This window comes from Urocitellus parryii, chromosome 5, assembly GCF_045843805.1.
Source record: "Urocitellus parryii isolate mUroPar1 chromosome 5, mUroPar1.hap1, whole genome shotgun sequence".
Lineage (NCBI taxonomy): Eukaryota > Metazoa > Chordata > Mammalia > Rodentia > Sciuridae > Urocitellus > Urocitellus parryii.
In genome coordinates this window covers 193247706-193265716 of record NC_135535.1, presented here as the reverse complement: position 1 = coordinate 193265716, position 18011 = coordinate 193247706, and the positions used below count along the sequence as shown (strand labels likewise).

The following is an 18011-nucleotide window of genomic DNA, read 5'->3' as shown; positions in this document are numbered from 1 at the left end:
GGAGGAGACTCTATATTTGCTATTATTATTTGAAAAGTAACAGGTCTCGAGCCAGATAGGGCCAAGGTTTGTATTCAAGTGGCCTGACCTAGTGGGGCACGGTAAGCAGCAATTCCAGTGTCTAGGCCATGACAGAGGCAGGGGCAGTCTGGAGCTGACTTCTGGGGGGAGTTGTGGAAACAGGGAGGGGGGTTGTATCAGGGCTTCACCCCAGGGGACTGGCTCAGAACCACGCTGTAGGGCCCACAGGATCAAAGAGCAGATAGGAACACCCAGGGATGGGGAACGACTTCAACTCGGGAGGGGTGCAGGCAGGGCCTCCACACTGCTCAACTCCAGTGGCCATTATTGCTAGAGTCCAGTGTGGCTGGTGCTCTCCAGAATTGTGCCACCTAGAAAAACAAACAGGCTGCAATGAGGCACTGGGGGCATCCTGGAGCCCAAACTTAGGGCAGCAGAGTGAGCTCTAGGCCCATTCCCTACTTCTGCCAGCTAAGGGACAGACAGCAGCTGCAGGGAAGAATGCTTCTTTGGCTGAGAACTGGAGGGATGAGCTCTGCCAGAGGATGGTGGCCATGGGGTGGAGATGAGGCAGGGGTGGGGGTGGAGCAACAGGTTCAACAGGAACTTTCTTCAGGTCAGCAATCTGCTCTCAACAATTACAGTAAGCCCCACTCTGCCCTCTGGGTCCATCTGCCCAGCCCCTTCCTAGGAACTCGGGGGCACTCAGGGAAAGGCCTAGAGAAGGATCTAGGTCATTTGAAGGACTAGCCAACGGAGCCCATCAGATTGGCCTTATTTTGCTGAAAGAAATGGTTGAGCTGGGCACGGTGGTGCATGCCTATAATCCTAGTGGCTTGAGAGGCTAAGGCAGGAGGATCATGAGTTTAAAGCCAGCCTCAGCAAAAGCAAGGTGCTAAGCAACTCAGTGAGACCCTGTCTCTAAATAAAATACAAAATAGGGCTGGGGATGTGGCTCAGTGGTTGAGTGCCCCTGAGTTCAATCCCTGGTACCGAGAGAGAGAGAGAGAGAGAGAGAGAGAGAGAGAGAGAAATGAAATGGTTGAGAAAGAACTTAAGAACTCCTGAAATGTGGAGGGTTGATGTACAGAGCACAGGTTGCAAAGGCAGATGAGATTTGGTGCTTTACAGGGTATCAAATGCTCTCACACTAACTATCTAACCTTGGAGGGGAGTAATGTCATTGCCTTTTATGCACTTAAGGAAGTAGGCCTTAGAAAGTCACGGGGCTAACAGTGGCTGGATATGGCCTCTGTTTGGCCTGCTATGTCCACTACAGAACTGGCCATGAGATCTTCATTTTCATGGTGCATGAAACTACCAGAGATGGCCTGATTATTGTGCAGGACATCTGGGTTCAGTCACCGGAAGGCTGGGGTGCACTGGGGAGCAAAGCTAGGGGTGTGTAAGAGGCCAATAGATTGTTCGCCTGAGCTCTAAAAGGGACAGCAGCCTCTCGCTTCTTCAGGCTCATTCCCTAGAGCCTCGCCCCTGAGAATCTCTTATTCTCTCTGGTTTCCTAACCAGAAGTCTAAATGGAAGCTGTTTGTTCTTTTTGTTCAAGACTTTAAATATTCATGAATCAGAGAGGGACCAGATCCCAACCTTTGAGCTGAGTAAGCTATCCACAGCCAAATGCTGAAGGACCCCTGCATGACATATGGCCACTCACATAAGCTTTCAAATTCTCTTTATTAAAAATCTTTTCCCCCTTTTGTAAAAACAAACACGTTGCAGTCAGTTATACAAATCAGGAAAAATGGTGATAATTTATAAGACACTCAACAAATTTCAGTACTTTACAAGTTCAAACTTAAATTAACGAGTGTTTTTCATTTTTTCTCATCAACTCACAAAACAAACTCTGGTCCAGTTCAAGTATAATCTAATAGATCACTACCTCGGACTGTCCAAGAATGGGAAACCCTGATATTAACAGCTGCTGCTCACACCAACATCAAGTTCACCAAATCCTTTGGGAGTATTCTCTGAATGCATTTTATTCCAGGTGTTAACAGTGAAAAGATAATGACCCAGGTCTTCGGTTGTATTAACCCAGGGCACAAATGAATCTGTTGCTCAAGGTAGCAACCTCTTTTGAGCCACCCTTTTGGGGAGACACTTTAAAATGGTTGACAAAAACACTGAAGAAATGCTTTACAAAAGAAATCATTATTTTCCTGGCTGCCTTTCATATACTGCATTGTATGTGACATACATAGGAATAAAAAGTGCAAATTATAGGGTCTGTGACGGGCCATCCCAATGGAACTGTATAAAAATAAATAGAAATAAATACGTGTGTATGTGTGTGTGTGTGTGTGTGTGTGTATACACACATACAAGTACAGGATCTCAGATGATTTTAAACTGAAGGTTCTAATTGAATGCAGAGACAGACTCTCCTCTCTCTCTCTCTCTCTCTCTCTCTCTCTCTCTCTCTCTCTCTCTCTCTCTCAGGGATTGTCCCCAACTTTCCAATATAAAGGTCAGTCTACCACAAAGGGAGCCATTGCATTGTATGGGGACCTACCACAGGGATTTCCACAGGGATACTGCAGGGGTGGAGGGCCAGGGGATTTAATGAGGTCTGCTCCTGCTTTCTGGGGATAAAGCATCCAGTTCCTCTAATAACAATGCTCAGCTCTAGCCTGTGATGGAGGAGGTAGGCTCTTCCCAGCAAGATTCAGTGAAGGGGCCAAACTGCTGCTCCCAGAATCCTCTTCAGTGGGAATAAATAAAGACACACAGGATCAACAGTTTTCTGAGAAATGGCTGGTGTTCAGAATGCTGGATTAAAACCTGTGGGGTGAGCCAGGGGTACAGTCTGGGCTGAGCCACAGCCTTCGGGGTCTTTTCGATTTGAGATGCCAACCTTCCTGAGGCCTCCTAGGCCTGCTGCTGGGCTCTGGTTTCTTGCTTCTTCCAACCTCTCCTCACCACTCCTGTCCAAACTGGCCTCTTTTCCTCTGGTAAGTGCCTTCACTCTTCTCTCTTCACTCAGGGACTACGTGCCTCAAGGTTTACCTGTGATTGGCTTCCATTTCTACATTTGTTTCTTCCGTACCTTGGTTTCCTCCTTGATCACATGTCAGCGTTGAACTAGATCATCTTTCCACCTTTCTTGCATTAGTGCAGAAGACAGAAGGTGCAGAATAAGGGGGAAATAAACCCCACATAATCCCTGCGCAGTCTACCTGCCCACATGGAGGAACAGAAATAACAGGAAGCTCCCAGGGGACAGACATCCATCTTTCTTGTCCCCTCCTAGGGCACTAAGCCGTGGAGGTGCAACTCATCTCCTGGAAAGGGCACTGGCTCTCTTCTTCCCGGGTTCCATCCATAGCCTTAGCAGAGCCTCATTTCTTCCAGCAATTTGTCCTAAATCCTTCCACTGGAATATCAGGCTGAGACCCTGCATCCCATCTGGGGCCATTGGCACTGACCCCATTGGGAATAAGGGCTCTTCTGTTCTTCGTAACGTTTTGACATCCGAGTCTGCACATCTGGTCAGCCCGGAGCAGCACTCCATCTTCTGCCCAGCTGGAAAGGACCCACCTACAAATACCTGGCAAACCTCAAGCCACTCTTCAGTCCTGTGGCCTTCTCTTAGCTCCCCGCCACAGAGGGACCATTTTAAAACCTCCCCACTTGTGAGGTCCCTGGACCCCCTGAGGGCAGGCACCCAGGGTGAGTCAAGGACAGATGCCGGTTCCTGGTTTTGGCATCTCTCCTGCCAATGCCGCATGGCAGAGGCCAGCGTTCAACCAGAGCCCACATCAGTTTGCTGTTCCAGCTGGAGGGAAAAGACACTCCTGTCCTCGTTTTTTAGTGAAAAATGAATCTATACCAGAATCACTGTCCAGAATAGAACAAATCCTGACAATCTCTGAAATTGAGAGGTAGGATATAACTTCAGAATTTGTCAGAGCTTCAACCATGCAGGGCTCTTATCTTCATAAAATCAAGCTGATTTTACTTTAAGGCATTTCAATCTGGTGGGTTTCTAGAATAACTGCGAGGAGAAAGAGCTATTTATAATAGGGACTTTTCAAAAAAGTGGGGTTCAGCCAAAAGGAGCAGTTAATGAAGCCACTCTCTGCTGCTGTCAACTGATTCTCTCTAGTGGCTCCTCTCAGGCCTGGGCTCCCCCACACAGGGCACCCAAAGGACATAGAGATGCCAGGCTGAGACTCCTGCTGCAGATTCCCAGAAAGAACTCTCCTGACCCAGGGTTTCCATTAAACCTCTTCCTTGCATGACTCAGTCTGGCCTGACCTGTTATATCCTATCAAGAATTTAAACACTCTGAAAATCCCTGAGAAGTTGGATTTTATGAAAAGGAAATGATTCTTGGCACAGGAGGAAGGAGATGGAGGAGGGAGCAAGAGGAAGAGAGAAATGCAAATTGAACGATTGTGAGAGAGAAACTGGGGTCCAGAGGGGGAGAGTTGAGGATGCCTTGGCTCATGGAGACACTTTAGGGGTTTTTAATGAGTCTCAGGCAGCATGCACTGCCTGGTTTTTCTTCCTCTCTGCTTTAGTCCTGTCCGGGAGGCCCAGCCTCTGCAGGCCTCCTCTTCTACCTTCCAGCAGCAGCAGCAGCAGCAGCAGCAGCAGCAGCAGCAGCAACATCAGAGCCTCTTCCTTTCAAAGTGCGGCACGATTCCGCTGTCCTCAGGCCTGGGGCTGCCTGCCTCCTCTGTCTCCTTCAGGCCCTCCTCTGCCAACTGCGACAAGTATTTCTGTGATGAGGAAAGAGGGGCAAAAGAGGCAGGGAGATGTCAGTGGTGACCTGAGGAGGGAGGAGAGGAAGGGGCGTGCCTGGGCCCAGTGGGTGGACCACCCTCTCCTGTTACTTGTGGGGCTACAGGACCCTGTTATGTTAGTTTACAAACAATATGAATCTCTCGTGGAAAAAGTATAGAGTATAGATACAAACCACTGCCACCCTGATCTGGCGCCAAGCTCTTTCTACCTGCCTGGTTACACACACTCCTGGAGGTCCATGACGGATTGAAATGGGCCTGTCTGCTCTGCGGCTGGGGGTTGCCTCCATGGCTCACAAAGTGCTCACAGCTAATGCTCTGGCCAAGCACCAAGAACCAGCTGGGTTTGCTGGTTCTGGAGTCCATGCAGAGACACAGGACTAGGAGAGGCCTGGGACCCCAGCTGGGTCCTCTGACTATGTCAGGGCACAACAAGGACTTTGGAAAGAGCTCTAGACTAGGGGTCAGAAAGGGTTGGTCCAGCACAGAGGTTAAATGTTAAAGGCTCTGCCATCTGGTGACCTACGTTCAAATCCTGGCTCTCAGCAGGCAAGTGACTGAATATCCCTGACATGTGTGAAGTGAAGGTAACAGTGGGGACCTGGCGCAGGACTGCTGGGAAGTCCATGAGAGGCAACACAAAGCATTTGGCATGGTGCCAGGCACAGAGTGAGGGCTCGGGAATATCAATCTTTCTCATTAGGGGTGCTAATGATTTGGGGAAGTCCCTCATCTTCTCTCAGCCTCAGGTTCCTAATCTGTTAAGTGGAAGTGATAGTTTTTCCTCACCCCTCCCCCTGGGATGAGACTGTGGCTTTTGGAGGTGGTGCAGCCTGACAGGGACAGAGGCCACTGCAGGTGTCTGTGGGCCTGGTTGCTGCTGGGGAGCCTGGTTTCTCCTCTGCTTCAGCCAGGAAGGGGAGGTGGCCAATGGAGTGCAATGAGTATGGGCCTCCTCCTCTACAGGTCCTGGAGCCACGCCCATGTCCACTTTCTGTCGAGGGCAGCCTCCACCTGCCGTTCCACATCCCTCTGAGTGGATTCTCTCAGTGCCAGGAGTGGGGCATAGCAGGGGTGCCTCTGAGGGCATGGAGACTCCTTCCCCCTGCTCTCTGCTCCAAGCGTGATCCGCCCTACCTCAAGGCCTCCTGATGGGTGTTAACTTTACAAGTTGCCTGACTTAGGTGTCAGCCAGCACCTGCTGCTTGGGTCTGAATTCTTCACTATTCACACGTGTAGTTTGAAGTGGGTCAGGTGGAGCTGTACGCACAGAGACATTCTATAAAGGCCACTGACAGAAACCCTACCCGGGAGGACTCCGGTGGAGGCTTCCAGCTCCTGACAGATGCTCCAAGGAAACCTGAACTGTGGTTGGTCTGCAGGAGGGGCTTAGCCAATGTCTGCACCGGGTGGCTGGGGACCACAGGAGTGGTTCTGGCTAGCTAAGGGAGGGGAGTCTGCCTGGGGTTTGGCACAGAGGCCCAGAACACAGCATGGTCTACTGCCCTGCAAACAAAACAAAACAAACAACAAAAGCAAAACAATAAAACAAAAACAAAACAAAAATAGGCCCTGGCAAATCTGAACTCTCCGAATGACAATGACCTCAAACTGCTTGGTGTCTGGGAATGCAGGATAAAATAAGAGATTCTCCCATGAAGGTATCAGAACTTGCTGGAAAGATTGTTTAAAATGCAAATTCTTGAGCCCAGCCTAGAGGCAATGAGAAGGCAGGTGGCAGGGAGGTCCAAGGAGATGCACTTTTTAAAGATGCCAGCTGGGACACAGACTAAGGTTTGGGAAAACCAGGACCAGATGATCTCCAGGACCCTTCCAGCCCTGCCATTTCACAGGTCTCATTGTGTTGGGAAGAGGGCAGTGATATCTTCAGACTGGATGACTGTCCTCAGTTGGCTCTGTGGATCCCAGTGTGAACCCCCTTCTCTGGCCAACTCAGGCTTTATCCCCCTACCTCCCAGGAGAGGTGGGACCTGTGGCTGCCTTGGTCAGAGCAGCTGCTCTGCTCTCCAGAGGGAAATCAAGAGGCTTAAGTGGCCTGAGTTTGGGCACAGCCAACGATAGTGATTTACAAATGCTGACTCAGGCCGTGAAGTTACATGTCTCTATTTGCAAGCCCAGTTAATACAGTAAAAAGAGGAAAGTGACTAAGAATCAGGCAATCTAGGCCCAGTTACTTACTATCTGCCTGGCCTTTGACAAATCATAGGCTTCTCTATGAGCCTGTATCCTTGTTATAAAATGAGAGTCAACCCACATCTGAGGTTTTTTTTTTTTTTTTTAAATCTTTTTATTTTTTGGTACTAGGGATTGAACCCAAGGGCACTTTACCTGAACTACATCCCTAGTCCTTTTTTTTTTTTTTCTTAATTTTGAGACAGGGTCTTGCTAAGTTGCTGAGGGTCTAAGTGGCTGAGACTGGCCTCTAACTTTCGATCCTCCTGCCTCAGGCTCCTGATTTTCTGGGATTACAGGCATGCATCACCATGCCCAGCTGAGTTTCTTAACACAGGATGCATATTCCAATTGTCTGGGGAAATTTCTCAAATTATATATTCCTGTCCATTCCCTGCCCTCAACTCTACTCAATATCTGACCTAGTACATGTACTTCAAAAATATTGTCCAGGAAATTCCTGTTCTCATCCCTGGTGAAGTACAACCAGATAAGCCACTCTAACAATGTAACTGAAATAGTAATGCTTGGTTTGGAATTAGGGTGCAGATGCTATGGGGCTTGGAATTAGGGCACAGATACTATGGGGACTTTTTGAGCTGAGCTTGTAGAGTCAACCACAACTTGCTGCTTATAGTAAAAATGGAAAGTTCCTTGAGATGTTCATACCTGTCTGTTCAGTTGCTAAAACCTAGCCTGCACCAGAAATTAATCATGAAATCCCCATTCAAACATAATCTATATTAGGTAGGTCTACATTATAGAACACACTACCACGGTTCATTGATTTTTAAAAATACGTTAACATCTCTGAAATCACCATGCCTTTTACAGTTGATGGAGTCTTACTGTTGAATTCAAAGTATAGCTTTTTCTAGTTGATATCAAAAAGTGGTGTCTTGGGGCTGAGGATGTAGCTCAAGGGTAAAGTGTGTGCTTGGTATGCTCGAGGCCCTGTGTTCAACTCCTAGTACCACACACATAAACACAAACAGTGTCTCACAAATGATGGCAGATGAAATTGGATGAAATATGGTATATAGTATATTTTCATATGTAATCTTTTCATATACTATATCCATATTTATTTTAATTTGTTGTTTGTCTCCTACACTAAAACGGAAGCCCCTTGAGGACAGGGATTTTTCTGTTTTTGTGGCTGTATCTCCAGTGTCAGGTACATAATCTGCCTGTAATAATTACTGGCTCTCTGGATGAACATTAACTGGAACACAATCATGTTTTTCATTCTAGCAAAGAGGGCTACCTGCACAGCGGAAGAGAAACAGAAACATACCACCAGAGTTCATTGATTTTAGGACACCTTATGGTCAGTCCAGGTGTAGCTAGAACCACCGGGTCTGGTGGGAAGAGGTCAGCCCCAGCCTTGGGCCAGGAGACTCAAGCTATTCTGTCTAGCAGGGGAGGCAGATATTTAAAAAGCAGGCCCAAACGAAAGATGTAAGTACTAAAGGTGAGACGGATGCTCTGGGAGCCACCGGGTGGCGTGGCCTGGTATAGTCAGGGGTGATCCACATGGGAGGAGGACATAGAAACTCACGGAAGCAGACCTGAAGGGCCTGCCTGGGGAACGAAAGTCTCTGCGCCTTGGGTTTGCCTCGTGGGTGGGAGCGACAGTCAGAGGCAAGCGAGGCCGGAGACTCTGGAAGCCTGGCCTGAGCGCAGAGAATGGGGAATCCCAGAGAGTGCTGAGCAAGGAAGGCTGCTGGTTACCTGTAAGTTCCTGTAGTGGACAGCGCTGCGACAGTGGCTCACCTTCGCCGCCTCCTCGCTTGTGTAGAACAGCCCACACAGCTTGCAATAAAATCCCGTCCTGGGAACCACAAACTCCACACCTGAGGGAGGATGGGGAGGAACAGGCAGGTGTTAGGAAAGTGGTGGGAGGCCCCGTGGTCCGGTCAGCCACCAGAGGAACCCAGAGCACAGAGCTCCACCTCACTTGGTGTTGACTTTGGCTGGTTCCCTGGCTTCTCCAAGCCTTACCTCAGTGGCCTCATTTGCAAAACAGTCACAAAGAGGCCAGCCCCTGCTTCCTTCACGGTGGCTGTGGAGGTAAGGGCTGTGCCCCACCTGAGGTGGCGAGGGCTCAGCAATCACATGCTCTGCATCTTGCCTCTGGGAGGCCAGGCAGACTCTCCTACACCAACTTGCTTTCAGGGAAAGATAGAGGAAGGGCATTTCTGATGTTTCATTGCTTTGGGATTTCATTTCGCCACACTATATATACCCTTCTCTGAAGCTATTGTGACCAGGATTCTGAAAAAAAAAAATTCTCTCAATTTTGTTTATTTCAGAAACATGTTCATTAAAGAAAAATGCTTAAATAATTAAAAGTGAAGGGAAAAACAGATCACCCCAAATCACTCCAACCCAGTTTCCTTTCGTGTGATTTATCTCCACGTAGAGCCTTTTACTTACTTACTTTCTTTCTTTCTTTTTTGCAGTTTTAATCATACCCTACCTGCAATCCTGCATCCTCCCTTTTTCGCCGACAAGTGTATCTTACACATTTTACCACCTTCCTCCCATCTTTACATCTGATCCATCAGTTAACAGCATTTCCTTTGTGATTTTTAAAAATATAAGTCCTGGAATTCTGGGAGGCTTTTTGATACAAAAGACACCCCCCACACACACACTCACACACCCCAACCATCGTGAAGTGACAGGGTCACAGTCAAAGGATTCATTTTTGAAGCAACGGTGGCTAGTCCAGCTTCTGTGAAGGTGTGTGGGAGGTCATGGCTTCCCTCTTGAAGACTTGGACAGGGGAATGGAGTGAGCCCAGGTCTGAGAGGGGCCAGGCCAGAGGCCAAGAGTCTATGAAAACTGGGACAAGTTAGCTGAACCCGGGGCCCAGTTTCCTCTCCTGAAAATCAGGGTCCAAAGAATACATGCCCTGTGCCCTGTGCTGCAGAAGCTCCATCAAGACAGCAGGTGTAAGGACTGTGACAAGCAGGACCCCAGGGGCTCAGGCTCAGGCCCTCGGGTCCCACCTGGGGGTTGGGGACATGCTCTACGTGTGCTAAGGTAGGCAGAGCCAAGAGATCAGGCTCGCTGGGCAGAAGGAGAGAGGAACTCAGCTTCTCCTTACAGGGAGGGACAGGACAAGCTCCCACTGATGAGGGCCCTGAGTCTACTCCTGACCACAACCCCAGCCCCCCCCCCTCACTTTCCTCCTCTGAGCTAAGTGCCTAGGAGACCCTGTCCTAGAGAAGCAGCCTGGACTCGTAATTAGAACTTTCCCTTCTCAGTAGAGCCACTTATTAGTGCTAAGGGACAGCCCTGACAGAGAAGAGGAGAGAGGGAGAGAACCCAGGAGGCCCCTGGCTGCCCGCGGCCTGCCTTGACCATGACTGCGCTGTGGTTTGGGCCCTGGGTTTTCTCTCACGGCCACGGAGCTGGCCAGCAGGGCCCTCCGAGTCCACAGCAGTAGTGAGCAGGTGTCCCTCAGGTCCAGCTGCCCAGAGGGGGCTGAATGTCCTTCCCCTTCTCCTTCCCCCAACCCCTGACTGCAGAAGATGGACATGTGGCCTTTCCTGGGCCAGTTGTCCCCTCCACCCCACAAATAAGGTCCTGCTGCTGCTGGGGAAGAGCTTTAGGCAAGGCCCACCTCCTTCCCCCAGGGCCACCTACAACAGTCTTGGGCTGGCTGCTCCTCGGGGCCCACACAATCCGTGGACAGAGGGCTTTGATCAGTCCCCTCCTCTGTCCCACACTAGACCCTGTAGGCCAACAGGGTGGCCTGGAACAGAGCCCTGGAGTTTCCACTACAGGCCCTGGCCAAGCCTCTCAGTCCCTGTCTTGGGACCCCCAGAAGGGGTGCAGCTGCCTCAGGAGTCCCCACAGAGCCTGAAGCAAGAACTGAGCTGGCAGCTGCTGTGCCTTGCAATCTGAGCTGCGCAGCTATCATCTATGGGGTTCTGGGTGAGATTTCACTTCCACAAAGGCTTCCGTTGCCAAAAGGCGGGCGAGGGGAGACTTGGAAGAAACCACAGTACAGTGGAGAAAATATGGCATTTAGAGTCAGATAAGCCTAGCTCTTTTACCTACGCTGTGTGACCTTGGGCACATTAGTTAACCTCTCTGGGCTTGGTTTCCTTATCTGTAAAATAGGAATAATCAGACCACATATGATGCCATGGGAAGCACCTGTCAGTTTTCCTGTATTCGTTTGGAAACACATGTTAAATATTTCTTCACACAAGCCAAGTGCCTAATTACTGGCCCTCTTGCCTGCCCCCACCCTTCCCCAAAGCCACCTAGAGAACTGGATCTACAGTTTGTATCAACTTTCTTCTCTGGCCCCGCCCAGTGAGTTGGATCACAGTCTAAGGACAGGGAAAGAGAAGCTAGGGTGGGAGAATCCCCCAAAGACTGGTGGTCCACTCAGATTAAGTGGGAATAATGCAGGCACCATGTGGCCATACCACTGCTTCAAGGGGCCTCTAGAATGTGGGATCACGGAGTGGCCAGCACCCCAGAAACACGGCTGTGGCCCCAACATGCTCTGGAGTCACTCGGTCCTCCCAGTTTTCAGCCTCTGTTAAGTACGATCATTAAAGCTGCCTTTGCCTTCTAATAATAGCTCCTGGCAGGGTAATTATGACTCTGCCATCCTAGCGAAGCCTGGTGTGCAGGGAGGGGAAGCTCACTCTTTATCCGCAGTGCTGCTGGGTCCTGGGAAGAGCAGGCCTTGGCAGGCTCCGGCTGCCTGGGGTCACACAGAGCCAGCCTCAATCACATGAGCAGCTCCCGCCCCAGCCACGCCTGCCCCAGCGTCTGGCAATGGGTCTGACCTCCCTTTCCTCCCAGTGGGGTGCCTAGTCCTTGGCACCCCTCATTTTACCTCCTTACTCTTCTCAGAGACAAAATCTGAAAATGATGTCACCTCCCTGGAAATCTCTCTGCAAGCAGGGACCAGTCTTGGAGGGCAAAGGGTTCACAACCCCAGTAGGTAGGAAGCATAGTAGGTCTCAAAGACTATTTCATGAATAAACAGTCACAATAGATAACCCTTAGTAAGTACCTCCTACTGGCAGGCACCAAGCCCTCACGCGGATCTGTTCCTTCAGTCCTCAAAATAACTCTACGTGGCAGGTTTCTATTACTGTGATTTATAGGGGAAGAAACCCAAGCGGAGGTGAAATGAGTTACTCTTTGTCACTCAGCCATTAGGTGGTAGAGGCAGGATCTGAACCCTGGGAACCAGACACCACAGTCTGTGCTCTTAACTTCTGCACAGAAACTGCCTTTTGAACACTGCACTGTTGTTGCCTGAAATGATTCCGAACCTCTATGTTAGAGATAACACTTGCCCCTTTGGAGGACAGGAAGGCAGGGTGGTCAGAGAGCAGACATCCTGAGTTTGAAGTTGAACTTGCTGTATGAACTTGAGAAAGTCTCCAGACTTCAGTTTTCTCACCTCTTAATCACAGAAAAATAGAATCATGTCGGTTCTAATGAGCTATGGGGCCTCTAAGCTAACTGAAGACAATCTGTCTAAAGCGAAAAACAACCCAAACTAAGTAAATGAATCAACAGAATGTGATGTATCCACATCCGGAAGGCAGTTTTCCTCAACAACAAAAAGAAACAAACTATCAATACGCTCCTCCCCACAGATGTATCTTCCTATTAGGGGAAATAAAAGCAGTTGGGCAAACCCACAATTTATATACTATAGGGTTTCCTTTATATAAAATTCTAGAAAATGCAAACAAATATTTAGTGTCAGAAAGCAGATCAGTAGCTGCCTAGGGATTGAGGTGGGGGAGGGAGGGATTACAGGGAATCTCAGGAAGTTTGGGGGTGATGAACATGTCCAGTACCTTGATTGTGATGATGGTCTCACAGGTACATATACGTGTCAAAACCCATCACACTGTACCTTTAAATATGTGCACTCCATTGTATGTCAATTATACCTCAATATAACAATTTTTAAAAATGGGATATCATTTTCCTTGTAACAGGCTGGCCAAGATTGCAAGCTAAAAACACCAAAGTCGGCAAAGAGGTGGGGAATAGGAACTCTCCTTCAAGGTGAGTGAAAACTGATATCATCTTTTTGAAGTGCAATTTTGTAACAATTACAAAAATTTTAAATGCAAATACAGCTGGCCCACAGCTCCCTGCCCGCTGCTAGCACCCAGTCCCACAGCAGTGCTGGCAGCCATTCAAAGGTGACCGAACAAGCACATCTGGAGGGCAACAGGGACGGAGTGAGAACGTGGTTCTAGAATTTGAATCCTGACTCCAGTCTTTGCCAATTGTTAGTTTTGTGAGTCTGCATCCCAGGTTCCTGAACTGTAAAGTAGGGATAAAGACATCACCTGCCTCACGGGTGTTGTGAACAGTTTAAGAGAAACAGTACATGCCAAGGATTGGAAAGCTGTCTATAGGGTGAGCAACGACAATAAAAACAGCGATGACAGGCTTTCATCATGAAAAGAAAAAAAAAAAACATGGAAGACAACCTAAACAGTCATCAGTGGAGGAAAGAATCAATTAATTTGTGGCACAGGTTTTTAAGATGGAACATTTGCAGCCGTTAAAAAGCATGTGTTCTCTGTGTCCTGAAACAGAGATCTCTGAGACCCACTGTTCAGTGAAGACAGCAAATCATGGAACATGATGTGAATAGCATGATCCTATTTTGGTGCGAGAAAAACTCTCCGTGGGCCTGACAGTGGCTGCCTGCAGGCTGGGGAGAGGCTGGGGAGATGAGCTAAGGCCTTGAACACTGACTTCATGTGGTTCTCAATGTTTGAAGGTGTTTCAATAATCTTTCACAATTTCTATAATGAAACACAATAATACAAAGATGAACTACAAGGTAGCAGAATTTACCTTTAAATTTTTGCTTGTGTCAATTGAATTTCAAGTTCTTGGATGACATAAGACTTGGGGTACACCCTCGGTGGGTTGCCCCACAGTGCCCGGTACAGTGTCGGGGTGTCCAGAGTGGACTGACTGAATGGCTGAGTGGACTGTGGCCTCTGAGAGGCAGGCTTGGCAATGGTTTGTCCAAGTTTAAAATATCTAGCAGCATCGTGATTCATTTCTTTCTTTCTTTCTTTTTTTTTTTTTTTAGTTTCTGCCTTGGGAGATGCTGTGCTACAAATTAATCCCTTAAAAAAAAAAAAAAGAAAAAAGAAAAATCTAATTCTTCACGAGTGTACAGTACACTTGGCAGAAAGAATCAGTGAAAGCTCTTTTGTTTCTTTTTAAAGGAGAAGAAAAAAAAAAAAAAGGAGAAACTTGGATGGAAGGGGTGAGCCCCCACCCAGATGAGCCCTCCCCGAGTGGGGCCCTGTGGTCACGGGTGCCATTGGCTCATGGAGCTTCCTTGTGATGCTTTCCCACTGACATCTTCCCAAGCTCTTCCTCCAAGAACTGCTGTTCCTCCGTGTGTTGCCTTCCAGCCTGCCAGAGTCCATGCAAAGACTCCAAGATGATGAGGCTGGAGTGAGTCATGGTGGCATCAGGGAACTCAGGGAACTTTCTTTTTCTTTCTTTCCTCTTTATTTTTTTCTCCCTGCTGTGGATTGAACCCAGGGGCACTCTACCACAGAGTCCCCAGCCCTTTTTATTGATTATTTTGAGACAGCTTCTTGCTAAGTTTTAGAGGCTGGACTCCAACTTATGATCCTCCTGCCTTCGCCTCCCAAGTTACCAGGATTACCAGTGTGCACCCCCACCATGCTCGGCCCAGGGAACTTTTTAAAAGTCCCGTTCCTCTTATCCTGAGACGCTGCCTAATTCTCCCTTTTAAAAAAAGTGTCCTAGGTGGTACTATCACACTTCCTCCTGCCCTGTCCCCATTTCCACCCTTGAAAAATCACTGATCAGGTCCGATTCCATGTTACAGGTGAGAAAACTCAGGCTCGGGAGGGTATGACTTGTCTGAAGGCACACCGTCACCCGTCAATGGAACAGGAAGGACAGGGACCTAGGCCTCTTTGTGTTCAAAGCTCCTTTATCAACCATCTACTCTGCCCCAGTCACAGTCTAGTCAGCGTCACTGAATGCCTCAGACAGGCTGGTCCTTCAAAGAGAAAAACTGTAGCAGTGTTCTGGGAAGGTCAGGGACAAGGAGAAGATAGCCGCAGAGGAGTTTCATTTCTGTTGATTATGTGGAGGCCGCTGGGCCTCTATTCCCTGCCTGAACAGGGGCTGGATTTAGCCTTTCTGGAGGTCAAGAATAGAGCATTCTCTGACAGGGAGAACAGTGCTGTCCAGGCCTGGTCCCGTGGAGTATCTGGTCTACTGCGGGCATCTGAAATTGCAAGAGACCTTAAAGGAGCATTTTACCCATCTGGGCTGTGGCATCAGACATTAAAAAAAAAAAAAATCCGGCAAGGACAAAATGACAGAAAGCCCTGTGTGTGTGTGTGTGTGGGGGGGTGTAGTAAACAGGGAACTGTCACTTCCTGGAGTCGGATTTCAGGAAAGACTGCATTTCACCTACCCAGAGGAATGCTGAGTTCACTGAACACATCCTCCGGCTCCCAAGAAGGCAGGAGCAGGGGCTCTTTCAGCTCCACCTCAGAGTAGTCTGGTGATCTCAGGTCTCGCGATTTCACTTCCACATACCTGGGGTTTTCTGCAAAACATGAGCCAAGCCAAAAAAAAACGAATGAAACCCAGCATGCCTCAGAGAGTCCCTGTAATTCTGTCCCTTGCAACTGTGTGATTGGGAATTGTCCCTTTGACTGCTTAATCACATGAGGCTGGGCTGATGACTGCTAATTAGAACCAAAGCGCTATAATTAAGAGCGTTTTCACCGCCAGAAGAACTCCACACACAGGACTGCTTGGCAAGTCTTCAGGCTCGTCCTAGGGGGATGGGCTGCTGAGGCCTTCAGCTGGGATGATCCACCTCCCACCCCTCCCAGTGTCCCCCAAATCATGATCGCTCCGTCTCTGCAGGCACAGGAATTGTTGAAGGGCAATTGTGTTGACATCCAGGGAGGCTGGGACAACAGGAAAGGCCATTCTCACCCCAGGCTTATGAAGCAGCGGTGATGGGGTAAGCTAATAAACCTCTAACACCGGCACATGTGGAGACCTAGGCTGCAGAATAAAAGGGGTTCCACTGGAGAGCTGAAACTGTCGGCACCCCTTTATTCCTGCCTCCTCTAGTCAGTCTGGGCCTCCTGGTTCCTCTAGCAACAAACAGGCAGCTCAGTGGCAGAGTTTCCATGGAGACTCGGATCCCAGCAGGTGAAAAACAGCTCAGGTCAGCTTGACACAGAAGAAGAGTCCCACCCCCCAGGTCCCCTACAGCTTGGGCCACCCACAGGGTCTGGGTTGAAATGTTTAGTTTTCAGCCTTTCCTCTGCGGGTTCTGCCCCGTGGCCCTGACTTCAACCTCCTTGAAGCCACGAGCTTTCTGTAAAATGAATCTCTAGTTATTTTCACTATGAGACTTTTCAGGGCTACTCTCCCTCCCTCTCTCCCTCCCTCCCCCGCAGAGCCCTTGATGGATCTCGGTTTCCACTTGGCAGAGAAGCCAGGGCTTAGCCTATTTTAAACTCTCTATTTCATGATGTCACAGTGCCCAGCATAGACACAACATCACCTCCGGTGGAGGCGGAGTCGTTCCTGGGACGAATCTTGTATCCCTGTCAGACCCTGGAGAAAAATGGACCTGAGATAGTAAGAAGCAGAATAAGCCATACCCTTGGCCAGGCCCTGTTCCTTCCCTGTCCCTTCTCTCCTGCCACACTCCCTTGCCCATCACAGAAAAAACAGCCAGGGGTCCCCCACATGCAGGCAGGAGCAGCTGGCTGATCCCAAGGAACCCAAACTCATTTTGCTCAGAATTCAAGCTAATTTTAGTTGTCCAAACCCACTGGGCTCCCGTAAAGGCAGAGTGGTCCAGCCTGTCTGAGTTTGCTTCTCCAAGCCCAGGCCACCTCCTGTCTGATTTCCTTTACACCATTTGCCCCAAAGCTCTTAAGAGTTTTACTAGGCTCTTTACGGTTTGGCTTCCGTTAGTAAATGACTTTCTGCACCGGCTTCAAGGCAAGTCGAAAGCTCCCTTGGTTTTGCTCCAGCCTGCACATGCCCATCCTTCTTGAGGGGAGCCAGGGTCGGATCCACCCCACCGCCCGTGAGAAAGGGGAGGTAGTTACCCTCGGTCAACACTCCTGGGCAAGGCTGGCCTTGGAGGTCGGTTTCAGGAGTGGGGCTGGCTTTCTCCTCCAGGGGGCTGCCTTCACCAGCCCCATCTTCGGGGGTCCCCCTGGCCTTGCAGTCATCAAGAAATGGGCTCTGCTGTCGGGCCCTCTCCTCGGCTGGCTGGGGGGAAGACATTTGCTGGGCTGTAGTAGAGGCCAGACAAACATCTGAGCTCTGCGCTCCCTTTGCCTCCTTCTCGTAGCAATCTGAATCCTCCAGTGAGAGGCCTGTCTCGCGTTCAGCTGGCTTCCGCTCAGCGTCCAGATTTAGGCCAGGCATCTCCACGTCCGTGTCACTGGGACAGCTCGTGGGAGCCGAGGGCAGTTGTCTGGGCAGCTTGAGGCTGATCTCTGCAGCCCCGTTCCCTACGGTCTTGACTTCCTCCCCGGGGAAATCCTCGGCCAAGTCCAGGTCCAAGGTGGTCGTCACACAGGGACAGATTTCAGGGCAGATTTTGTCTTTCTGGTCCATCGGCATAATTTCTTCCAGTTCTGGGATGTCTGGCTCCATGATAAAATCTTCTTCTTCCCCCACCTCGTCCACTGTGACGAGCTCCTCCATATTCGTGGGGTACCAGTTCTCGCCCTCGGCCTCACTTCCACTCTCCCAATCTTGCTCCTGTGTAAGAATGTAGAACGGAGGTCAGAGAGCGGCGGAGGCATCCAACCGGGGGACACCAACCTTGGCCATAAGGACCCCTCACACCAGAAAGGTCCTCAGCCTTCTTTCCTCTACCTGAGAACAATTACTAGGTCATTGGAAGCTGTGAGCCGCTCAAGTCTCACATCACTGACACAGGCTGAGGATGAGACTCAAAAT

General features: G+C 49.4%; 1 protein-coding gene across 7 annotated transcripts in view; it reads right to left on the bottom strand.

The window, feature by feature from the left end:
* Nucleotides 1-1694: 1694 nt before the first annotated feature.
* Rbm20 (RNA binding motif protein 20) overlaps nt 1695-18011 on the bottom strand; it is a 185470-nt gene continuing 169153 nt past the window's right edge. For 6 of the 7 annotated variants that reach the window (XM_077799023.1, XM_026389175.2, XM_026389171.2 and 3 more), the window contains 4 exons: nt 17147-17810; nt 15478-15612; nt 8718-8839; nt 1695-4766 (listed from right to left, as the gene is read on the bottom strand). In XM_077799023.1, coding sequence (XP_077655149.1) covers nt 4656-4766; nt 8718-8839; nt 15478-15612; nt 17147-17810 — 1032 coding nt within the window. In that variant the 3' untranslated portion in view covers nt 1695-4655. The remainder of the gene's footprint in view (nt 4767-8717; nt 8840-15477; nt 15613-17146; nt 17811-18011) is intronic. The other variant, XM_026389172.2, reaches the window with a different exon arrangement.